The 11891-nt window shown below is 39.7% G+C and overlaps 2 protein-coding genes across 2 annotated transcripts; one reads left to right on the top strand and one right to left on the bottom strand.

The window, feature by feature from the left end:
- Window positions 1-2519: 2519 nt before the first annotated feature.
- Window positions 2520-6750, top strand: LOC130176936 (retinol dehydrogenase 13-like). Its single transcript, XM_056388378.1, has 7 exons — window positions 2520-2694; window positions 3417-3557; window positions 3643-3834; window positions 3965-4126; window positions 4244-4360; window positions 4498-4702; window positions 6137-6750. Exons 1-7 carry the CDS (start codon window positions 2628-2630, stop codon window positions 6231-6233), a joined length of 981 nt encoding a protein of 326 aa, XP_056244353.1. The 5' UTR covers window positions 2520-2627; the 3' UTR covers window positions 6234-6750.
- A 154-nt stretch (window positions 6751-6904) lies between these two features.
- ankrd34c (ankyrin repeat domain 34C) lies at window positions 6905-10433 on the bottom strand. The gene is made up of 2 exons (XM_056388377.1): window positions 10100-10433; window positions 6905-9169 (listed from the first exon to the last, which is right to left on the bottom strand). The coding sequence occupies exon 2, from the start codon at window positions 9117-9119 to the stop codon at window positions 7527-7529; it is 1593 nt and encodes a 530-aa protein (XP_056244352.1). The 5' UTR covers window positions 9120-9169; window positions 10100-10433; the 3' UTR covers window positions 6905-7526.
- Window positions 10434-11891: the final 1458 nt, after the last annotated feature.

Here is an 11891-nt window from a genome sequence, read left to right as displayed (position 1 = left end):
AAACAAACAAACAAACAAAATACAATTTGTGCTTTTATGATATAACTCTAACAATTGTTTGATAATTAACTGACCTGAAGCCATGTTCTGATTTCTTTTAGTTGAGTATTTACCACCTCTGAATGCATCACACTTTATTATTAGAAAGATAAGAGCCCATTTAAATGCACCTTATGACACAGGGAAGTAAAACTGTGTAAGTCAACTATTCATTGCTCAGCTGATCTATGCATATATAAGAAGTATACAGAGCTTACAGATAAGGTTGTGAAATAATAGCTGTTTACCTCATTAAAAATCTACTATGTCATTAGACAGATGGGTGCTCAAAGACTATTGTTAGCACACAAATAAACCTGTGTGAGCTGTGTCAAATTGTCAAATTTACTGAGACTCCAAATCATCTGGAGGAACAGTTATTATCCCAGAGCTGTAAACCTCCTCAACAAAATCTTAATTCCTTTCCATGCCTTCTTATCTTTTTTCTCTAAACTCATATTTATATTAAATTTTTAAATCCTCCTGTTGCACGATACAGCACACTAAATCTCAGTGTACATGTACAATGGCACTAAAAGTATTCTATTCTATTCTATTCTATTCTATTCTATTCTATTCTATTCCAACCTAAATGTCTCGGCAGACGGCGCTCTAATTTTAGCAGGGGAAGGTTACCATACTGGGAGAAAGACTGGGAAGTGTGCAGGGCAGTCACATGATTGATTTGGCGGTGAACCAGTCAGAGAGACAACCAGGTCACCTCTGAAATGTTCTTACATTTGAGAACAGGAGGCCTGCACTGACAACTGTCAGAAATACAAATATGTAATAAAAATGCAGCAATTAACAAACACACAATGTCTCAATCTGTATGAAAAATAACATTTTTCAACCTGTGTTTATAACATTACAGAGAAGGTGAATGAAGGTCAGCTGTTGTCTCTGAAAAGCACAGTCTTGTCGTGCACATGTGCAAATGTAATAAGAGACTATAATGCAGAATGTGGTTATGCGGTCAGACAGGGGACAGTGGCAGTTACATAATCCTCTGACTTTCTACAGCAACCTTTGAACTCATGGTATGTAAACATGTCTACATGCTGCCCACCTTCACAGATGCTCTGCAGTTGTGCACAGTGAAAAGAGTCACTCTCACATGTCACCCTGAAACCCCAGAGGTCTATATTTAGTCCCCGTCCAGACTCATTAGCCTACTCTTTTATACTTTAAAGCCCAGAGAAAACGGTGACTTATTGCTTTGACACATTAAAACTTTACTCTGATCAATAAACAAGGACTCCGATGTTTTATTTCAAGAGTCAGTTGCTGCTCAGCTGCAGCTCTGATCAGGCTTTAATTTACATCTGTGGGTGTGATGCTTTTATTACTGTCATCTTGCTGCTGCTGATGGATTTCTTCTTTTGTCTACTCGTGAAACAGCAGAGACACATCTTAATTTGCTTGTAGGAGTTTAGGATATAATTTGATGCTATATAAAGTACTTTCTCACTGTTCTTAGACTTGATTGGTAACTGTGGATGTAAAAAAAAAAAAAAAAAAACACATTCTGGGGCATAATATGATGAATTTGCTCCCTCTGCTGGAGTCCTTTAGAAGGCACAGAGACTGTGTTGGTGAGTCTCTGGTGACCTCTGCAGGAGGATTGGCTTGAATTGTGGTTAGAACAATGTTTAGTAATGTTTTATAGTAACAATTCATTTTAAACTTAAGCTTTAACTTTATTTTCTCCAAAAGGAAATTTGTCTTGCAACCATACACAGATTTATCCATAAGATATAGTCATCATAATAGAATAAATAAAACAGAAAATAAAATACTACAACCAAACAACAAAACAAGTGACAGAAAAATAAAACCTGGTGATCAGCCATCATCATCATCCAGCTCAATCATGAATAGTTAAAATATCATCATAATCACAGGCTTTCAGTACATTTTGGATGCATTTTAATTTCGTGTTTGATGCCCTTGACTATTTACAGCAGCTGATATGATGCAAAGATATGCCCCTGGTAACAAAAACATACAGTGAAGCTGCTTTCTGTGGTTGTGTACCCGACATGTAGAAATAACAGGTCACTATTGAGGTATTAAAAACTCACCCTTTTAGAGTTTTATTTCAAATCTGTCAATCTGTCATTACTTTCTCCAGTTCCACTTTCTGACTTTGACACTTCTGCTCAATCTTACTGGTACTATTTTAAATTTCGCTTTAATTTCTTCTTCTATTTTGTTAGTATTTATTTTTTTCACTGCCCTTTAAATTCAATAACTTTTCACTTTTAACTTTAACCTTTAAACTGTATTTTGTGGATGAAAGACACTTTTTTAGATCAAATTATTCATTCATTCATTCATTTTAATACAAAAATAAACCTTGCTTGGCACAGAACAAGCAGACCATTCAATCAAGCTACAAAGCTTTAGAAGTTGATTAACAAGAGGAACCAATAGGATTCCTCTATAGAGTGACTGTAGGCGGTACTTCCTGGTGGAAGAGCGTTATGTAGCTGTACCGGAATGAGAGCTGTAGTAGAGGGCACTTCTTTTCGTTAACAACAAACGTCTAATTCAGCACTATAAACAGTGTGGGGATTGGTTGGACTATGCAGACAGCGATGAGGTCGTTCGTTTTTCAGTATCCTAAAACTATTGCGCTCGTCACAGTAACAGGTAAATTATTTTTGCTCACCTTCAGTTTCTTAGTGGAAGAATAGATGTTATTTTAAACGACTAGCTCTCACAGTCTGTTCATACCTGTTCACTAATGGCTGATAATATGCAGAATAGTCAGTATGTTTTAGTTAATGGCATTGGCATAATTCCCCTGATTGTTGTTTATATGGTCACGTGGTGCAAATTTGACAGCTTTATCCACTGTATGCTATAGATAGATAGATAGATAGATAGATAGATAGATAGATAGATAGATAGATAGCCCTGACATACAATTCATTTTTCAAGGATAAAAACAAAATAAAGCTTAAATTTCCATTTTGATATTCTAATGGAAGGGATGTCAAGTCAGGTTAAAACACATGCAGTACCAAAACAACTTGGAAGACAAGACTGACTTATAACTAGGTCAAACAGATTTTCACAGTGGCATCTTAAAATTGCCTTTAAGATGTCGTGATTAAAAAAACAAAAAACAAAGGTAAAGTAAATTATTATTTTTGAACCAGTTTCACCGCCAGTAATTTTTACATAATGAAAAATGACTGAAATGATTAACTAATTGTCTAAATAGTTCCCTTTGTTGTGTGTACATTTTAGAATATTTTGGTAGAAGTTGTAAATGGTTTACTTAGGTCTCCATTAGGTGGAGGGGGTTGTGATTGCTGGAGATGAATAATTTTAACTGTGTGGCCTTTTTATTAATTTTTTTCTAACAGGAGTTGGACTTTTTGGTGTGAAGAAATGGATGGCAGGTGGAGTATGTCGCAGCAAAGCCCGGCTGGATGGGAAGGTCGTCTTGATCACTGGAGGCAACACTGGGATTGGCAAAGAAACAGCTGTTGACCTGGCTAGAAGGGGTTAGTGACTAATCTGGGTTTTGTGTTCTTGCCTTTAATAACTAATTTAATATAAAACATAAAAGTTCTTGCTGCTGTGTTACAGGTGCGAGGGTCATTTTGGCCTGTAGAGACATGGACAGAGCTAATAAAGCTGCAGAGGATGTGAGGAAGAGGAGCGGAAATGACAGTGTGATTGTCAAAAAGTTGGATTTGGCATCTCTGCAGTCAGTACTACAACTAGCCAAGGATGTCCTTGCAAGTGAAGCGCGACTGGATGTTCTCATCAATAATGCAGGTAAGATGTATAAATCCCATCTGACCTCTGACGGTGTGATAAATCATATTCCAACAGCTTTAAAACAGTACACAGTAATTACATGAACAGGTAAGGTCAAACAAACTTCCACTGATATTCTTTCCCTTAGGTGTTATGAGCTGTCCAAAGTGGCAGACTGAAGAGGGTTTCGAAATGCAGTTTGGCGTGAACCACTTGGGTCACTTCCTGTTGACAAACTGTCTGTTGGATCTGCTGAAGAAGTCCGCTCCGAGCCGCATCGTCAATGTCTCCAGTTTAGCTCATGAGAGAGGTGCAGTTTTTCTGTTTAAATGTTGTTTTTTCTTCTCTCATTAATGTCATCCTTTCAGTTGAATTTAATGTTTAATACAACATCTGTGAAGAAGTGTGCTCTACTTTCACTCAACAGGTCAAATCTATTTTGATGACATAAATCAAGACAACGAATACCGCCCTTGGAAAAGCTACTCACAAAGTAAACTAGCTAATGTCCTCTTTACAAGGGAACTGTCCAACAGACTACAAGGTACTGAAACCTTTTATATCTCACACTAGACGTTATGTAGGATTTAAAAAATTGCATCTACGCCACTGTCAACTCTTTGATTTATGCTGTTGTGAATAAGGTGAATACATTATGTCCAATGTCTTGTCATTTTGCAGGTACCGGAGTAACGACATACAGCCTCCATCCTGGAGTGATCCGGACTGAGCTCGGCCGGCACTTCTGGCCCACAATGCCCCTGTGGAAGAGAGTTGTATATACCCCACTCATGTTCCTCATCAAGTCTCCAACAGAAGGGGCACAGACAACCATCTACTGCGCTGTGGAGGAAAGTTTGCAGAATCAGAGTGGACTGTACTACAGGTCAGTCATCGAACAGAGGTTGGACAGTCAATATCAGTGCAGTACATTGAGATATAGTGTCATTCATGGCTGTGTGGCGGCACAAGGACAGAAATAAGCTGCTCTTAACTAACTTAATTCCCTCTTGTGTCTGTGCACAGTATTCTTATGCTAAATTGTTGTATAACCACAGGTCAAATTTAAGAACATATACCACATACATATAGTATAGCATATAGTTTCCTTAAAGCTGCATTGAATTTATTTTATTTTTGGCCACTTGGAGGCAGCGGAACAAACTGAAAACACAATATTGGAATATCATCGCCTTAAATTGTTATAGCAAAGCGATATTTTGGCTGATAGTTGCCTGTTTACACACCCAGTAGACACGGTCCAACACCTGATACATGTAGGTCCAATACTCACCCTCATTGTAGCTCTTTCTTGCTCTCAATTCACTCTTGATGGAAATATCTGTCTCTTTAGGTGCCATGCAATTCTGCACCACGTTCACCAGTGTTCACCAGCTGGTTGTTAACTTTGAACTGCTAAACTTAGTAATGGACAGGTAGTGCACAGCGGGTTTATCAGAGCTTTTGAGCTGAGAACAGCTGCCTACTACAGATGGAAACTAAGTTGATGAGAGCATGGCTGCAGGCTGGAAAACCAAAACACCGATCCACAGAACTGAGGGACCCCTTTCACATACTATACAAAAATAAATTGATCTATTGATACCGTAAAAATATTGATTATTGCAGCTCTAAAACTATTTTTTCAGCACAGGGATACTTTTCAAGACAGGACCTTAAGATAAGGTAATAATAGTAAGAACCTAATTTTGTTAGTGGATATTGTGCTTTAGTAATGCAAACAGTGAACCTTGGTCAATAGGGATCTGGAGCCTTCAGGCGGTTGGCCACTTTGCCCAGTCGGTAATCCTGATTTGGCAGAAGGGGTATTTCCTTCTTATACAAACTCTGAACTGTTCTGCTTTCTAGCACTTCATCCATTTACTTGTGAATGACTGTTTGACAATTAAGCGTCAGTGCATGAGTTCATTTTGCTCTGCAGGAACTAAAGAAAGACTCTTTTACACCTTTTGTGTTCACACATTTTAATCTTTACTGTCTATTAATCTAAGAAATTGAAAGTTCTTTATAATCGAGTGAATAGATACAAAATCCTGATTGTTTCCTGCTTTTTGGAAAATTATTTTGCTGGCTGTGGTACATTTTTTTCTTAATAGGGAGGAAAAGATGTTAATATATTGCTTATCACAGAATTAACTGAATTAGCATCATCTTGGACAAAATTGCAGTGTTAGTGTATTATAAGAAACCCTGTGATTTCCATCCTCTTTCATCATGATAACTTGTTCCTGTGACTGATTCGGCACAGTAGGAACAGGTCGAGTCGTGTGTTTAACTCTAAATTCTGTGCTGATTACAGCGACTGCGCCCCTAAAACAGCAGCCCCCCAGGGTCTGGATGATGAAGCTGCCAAGAAGCTGTGGGATCTGAGTGCCTCTATGGTTGGTTTGACATAATCACAGTGACATCGATGATGATGACGATGATGATGATTGTCATTATCACAGTACCAATGGACTTCCAAGTGGCCTGAGGAAATACTGGTGCTCGTTCTAATGAGCATCTGTGTGGCTACTAGCAGCTGAGCTCCTGCTTAATGTGACAAATGAATAAATAAACAAACACCAGATATTCACAAGTCATAGACATTTATTCAGAATATACAACAAACTACTTGCAAAAATACTATCGATTAACTTATGTTTTCTTTTCCTTAAACAGAAGCAATGCTTCACAGGTAGGTTACATGGAAGCTGTGTGATCTTTAGTCTCGATTGCCATTAGCGTGAAATGACATTAAAATCGACAAGTTTCACCAATGTCTCAGTTGACTAAGGGCTGGAATGTCATTCAGTGTTTCATTAATTCATCATATAAGAATTTCATGTGCTTTGAAAGTTTTTCTTAACACTGTTAATAGAAACTTTTTGAGTTTTTTTTTTCCTTCTGGGCAATAAAGTGCGGTTATACATAGCCCATTGGTTTACCTGTTTCTTAAGGCATATTGTTCATTCATTCACATCACATCTATTCTGAGTCTTCATTTTGTTCCATGTGAAACCAACAATATTGAAATAAAACACATTTTGGTTACATCGTCATGAATTAAAAATGGTCTTAATACACAAAATGTATCTGTCCACTCCTTTTTTTTAGGTTTCTTTATCCTGAAGGCACTTTGTACAAATTTGCTACAAACAGTCAAATTTCATCTTACTCAAAGCTACATCTTAGACAAGTGCATCACATTTTTTCTTTTCAAAGAAAATCCATTAATGGTGCTAATTACATATGCACAAAGGGCACCCAAGTGGCCTGATGGCTACAAATACACAAAATACCCTGTGTGTTCCCTACACATTACATTATCATGTAAGAGCTAGTTCAGAGGAAAAGTACCGTGTCTTGGCATTTACATTCAAAACTGTAATACATAAACAGCAGATTTTGTCAAAAGATAATAATCCATAAGGTTGGGTGTAACACTGGGAGGAAATCTATCTATATTGCTCAGTTTCAATATGTATGTATATACACACACATATATATATATATATATATATATATATATACATATATATGTATATATATATATATACACATACAGATAGATATAGATATTAGAAAATATACATTATTCAACATCTAGATGGCTATGAGTGAACTGAACCTATGGGCATACTTCCTGACAATTTATGGTGTTAACATTTCTACTTCCACAGTATGTGCTGCATAAACACCATCACAGACTAATGAGCCAGCTCTTCAAAATCAGAAAGCTGTTTCATCTGCTCCACTTGCATAGAGTGCCTTCTCACAAGTTTCTTCTTGGACTTGAGGCCGCCTCTCTTTGGTGTGTTTGGTGCTACTGGAGCTATAGATCTAATACCTGTGGCCAGAGGTGAGGAGGGCTTGCTACAAGCCCCGATATCAGGGATGGGAGGGTTGGGGTTGACATTGAGAGGGGGCAGGTGGCCGGGCCTGGTGTGGGAGATGTGGTCCAGCAGCAGCGTGCCCGAGCCTCTCCTCTCCAGGAGGCCAGGTGCACGCCTGCGTGCTGAGCTGGGAGAGGATGTGCTGGCATTGCTGTCAAGAGATTCTCTGGAGCTGGTCAGCATCGCTAGTGGAGAAGTGTTTAGTTTTCTTCGCTCCACTGGGACTTTAGGAGAGTCTAACATCGCAGAGTCTGCATAGAGCTGCGAGTCTGAGTCATAGTGATCGTTCCCCAGACGTCTCCTATGCATTGTGTCTCTCAGACTGGCTAGTCCACTGCCGCTGCAGCTGCTGCTCTCCTGCTCTGTGGGTACGGTACTGCGCCGTGCCAGCGGCTGGTGCTGGCCTAGAGATCTCTCATATGATGCTTTAGATGTTGGAGGAACTGATAGTGAGGTTGTCATTTTGCAGGGCTGTTCACCTACAAGTGGGAATAAACTGTCCTTCCCATCCACACTGTTCTGTCGAGATAAAGCTGCTCTCTTACTCAGAGAGAGTCCGTTTACCCCTGTGACAACATCCTCATCAGAGCTGGCTTTCTTGCTCTCCTCATGGGCGGCGGCTGCAGCCAGGACAGAAGGAGCAATCAGCCCCCAAGGCTCCGACTGCAGCCTTTTCAGCTGAGGCAAGCGTGCACGTTTGGGGTTCGCAGGCCGCCGTGTTGGAGATGTGGGCCCGTTGGCAAGCTTGGCAGCTGAACTGGATGTTTTCAGCTTCGTCTGGAAACTGAAGACTGTGTTTTGTTGCTCTTGCTCAGGTGTGGGAGATGCAGTAACATCAATATCAGAGGGAGAGGTGCAGTATGCTGGAGGGGACCTCTCATCCAGCTCTGGTGACGGGGGGACATTTAGGTACTGTTTGGTAGTTTTAGTACCAGATGGTGACTTGTCTGTGGTGATTATGATGACCTCCTTCCCTTTAGCTTTGCATGCATCCAGGAGCAGTTTTAGTGTCTGCTTATCATCTGCATTGATGGCGTAGACCAGGGCTGAGGCTCCACTCCTGTCCTCCAGACTGGGATCAGCTCCGTTGGTCAGCAGGTGATCCACCACCTCGTGTCCAGCCTTGTGGATGCAGGCGTGCATTAGAGCTGTCCTACCTGTCTTGTCCTGTATGTTGGGGTCTGCTTGGTTGTCCAGCAAATATTTCACCAGCTTTGACTTACTTACACTCTGCTGGTCAGTGTGTGTGGACATGCACGCCACCATGAGCGGTGTCTCTCCACGCTCATTGCTCTCGTTGATATATGCACCCCCTTCCAGCAGGAGCCGGGTGAGTCTCAAGCGTCTGAGCCATACTGCCTTCAGGAGTGAGTTTCCATCAGTCCGCAGCTCCAGTATATCTGCCATCTCCCAGCCAATCAAAGATCTTCTCAGTGTTGAACTTACAGCTCACAGCCCTTTGAACAAATCAGTGAAGTAGTTCAGCTTACACCACAAAATCTTTGTATTGTCACATTCAAGATTGTGTTTGTTCCTCTAATTTGCCAAACCATCACCACCAGCAGGTGGCAGTCTGTTACTACATAAAAGTTAAAAAATATAACTTACAATTACAGATTTCTGATATGGAAATATATTCTTTATTTAATAGTTCGGATGGAGATAATATGTGCAAAATGTAGTGGAAACTAATCATTCACATGGCCAAAAATCAAGTGCATGCACCGAGACAGCATGGTAACAGCACCTGTTAGATTCACAAACACTATTGATGGATGATCAGGCAATAATATTTGGATATCAAAATCAAAGTTTATGTATGCAGCATTGTCAGAACAGCAGCTTCCTGGTGTCCTTTTCCATTATATTTATGGGAGAGGGACGAGCGACGAGCAAACGCATCCACAAACCAATAAGTGCGTAAAAACACCAGCATTGTTCATCTTTTTATTCGAACAAAATCCGTCTACGAGATTGCACGTCAGATGGATTTTTATATTAAATCTTAATTTGAAATACTGACAATATAAACATCAGTGCAGACAGGCGACGTGAAATGAGAGTCGCTGTCCATGGTTCTCATTTTGAATAACTTGGCGACAGAGGCGCGCTCCATTACACATTGTAGGGTTGGTCATGTCATTCTCTGTTCAATTCTGCATGTGAAATGTTATTTATAATGTAAATATTGATTTTCGAACATTATCCATAGATTGTATGTTATGTATATTGTAAGAAGTTCATCCAGTTATACCAGCCTCCTTTAAGATGAAAAGAGCAGCGACGCAAGAAAACGACTTAAAGTTGAATTAATTTACCTTAGTTTTCAATCATTTTGTTGTTGAATAATTTCGCAGAGCAACTTAAGCGTCTGCTAATTCTCTTACCTGGTCGGAGGAAAGGCTTTCCATGCTCAAAGTACCAAGTGTTTGTCTCGTAAAAGGGGAGAAATCGGGGTAAAATTAATTATTCAAGACAGAAAGTTTGTTGCAGTTCTTCGCAATAGCCCTATTTTTCATCCGTGACGGTTCCCATCGATGCGTCCTGGTTTAGGTTACAGGGTGCCGTACCTTTCTGGCACCATAGCACAGGAGCTGTGAGGCTTTTGTTATAGAGGCACACTACATCAGTCCAATGGGGAGTATTCCTTTCACTGCGCACTCAAGGATCACAACCTGGAGACGCTGCGGGTTATAAATAACTTACTGTCTTGCTTGTTGAATGAAACGTGTATTCTCTTGACGTCAGAGTCGACCAAAATAAATTGCGTCTGATGAAAACCTCTGTCCTGATCTTCCTATATCTGCAGGACACAAACAAAACGACATGTAAATGTTGTCTGTGTGTGTGTGTGTGTGTGTGTGTGTGTGTGTGTGTGTGTGTGTGTGTGTGTGTGTGTGTGTGTGTGTACGTGTGTGCGCTTAAATTTAATCATTTCAAAAGGACAATTTGTAAATGAAAGCACAGTTGGGCCTACACATAATGGAAATGAGGGGATAGCAGTTTTGCAGTGGTTGCTGGTTACGCAGTTTTTTTTTTTCTTTTTTTTAAATTTGGGAAGCCATGCCTCAGATAGTGAGTCTGCGCTATAAATAATCTTTAATCTGTCAGCAGTGTGGAACATCAATGCCTGTTGTTAGAGTAAAGGCAGGACTCCTACCTGCAATGCACTAAAGGGCATAGCTAAGACAATTCAGCTGGGAAAATGTGAAAGAAGAAATTTGCTCTGGATCACCATCACACTATAGGAAATGCCAATATGTCACATTCATGGGGCTTTCTTACATATTAAAATCAGCTGTCATATTTTCTAAACAGTGATTATTTCAGTTCATAATTTGTGCTCATTTATGCAAATCTCCAACCAGCTGTGTCTCTGAGTGGCAGCTTTCACTGCTCAATAAATTAAGAGACAAAGCAAAAACATTTCACACCTATATATATTTACTGCACAATTAAAGAGGCCAAAACTTGTAGCAGCCATCACAGCTATACAGCCTAATAGGGACATTTCTATTTTTAGGTTGCTATGAGACAGCACAGAAGCAGTTTCTAATGAGAACAGTGATGTTCTCAGCCCTGCAAGGAACAGGTACATCAGACATTTTACATTCCATCAAGGACCGGGAGGCTTTTATGGCATTTACTCAAATTCTTTTTTCTTTTTTTTTGATGATGGTGTCTTTTTTCACACTTACACAAGTAAGCCACAACCACCACAATGTTCGATCATTAGTCCTCTGACCCCTGCTCTTTTCCTCTGAGACTGGGACTAATCACTTTATTACCCATCCAAACACTTGACGTCTAAGGACTAGAGTCGTCAATGCTGGCAGTGATTTCTCACCTGTGATTGCCTTCTCAGCCCGTGGGGACATGTTGTTTACAAGGCACATGGAGAAGGTGGTTTTTTAAAATAGCACATACTGTAGTCACCAAGTCAAACGAATGTGTCCTCTCCCATTCAAGAGGCATTATGATACAAATGTCTATGCAAAGATCTGGTCTTGATTTGGTCAAATATGTTTATTTGGTCAAAGTAAATGAATGAAGGCTTGTATAAAATATTGTTTTTATATCTAGAAGAGGACAGTGACTATTCTAAGTATCAAACAACTTGATGAAAACTGTGATATATGCCTCCAAATTCATAGTTTTTATTATAACAACTGAGGCCCA

This window comes from Seriola aureovittata, chromosome 10 (genome assembly GCF_021018895.1).
Source record: "Seriola aureovittata isolate HTS-2021-v1 ecotype China chromosome 10, ASM2101889v1, whole genome shotgun sequence".
Lineage (NCBI taxonomy): Eukaryota > Metazoa > Chordata > Actinopteri > Carangiformes > Carangidae > Seriola > Seriola aureovittata.
Note: the sequence above shows the minus strand (reverse complement) of the source record. Positions and strands in the feature narration are given on the sequence as shown.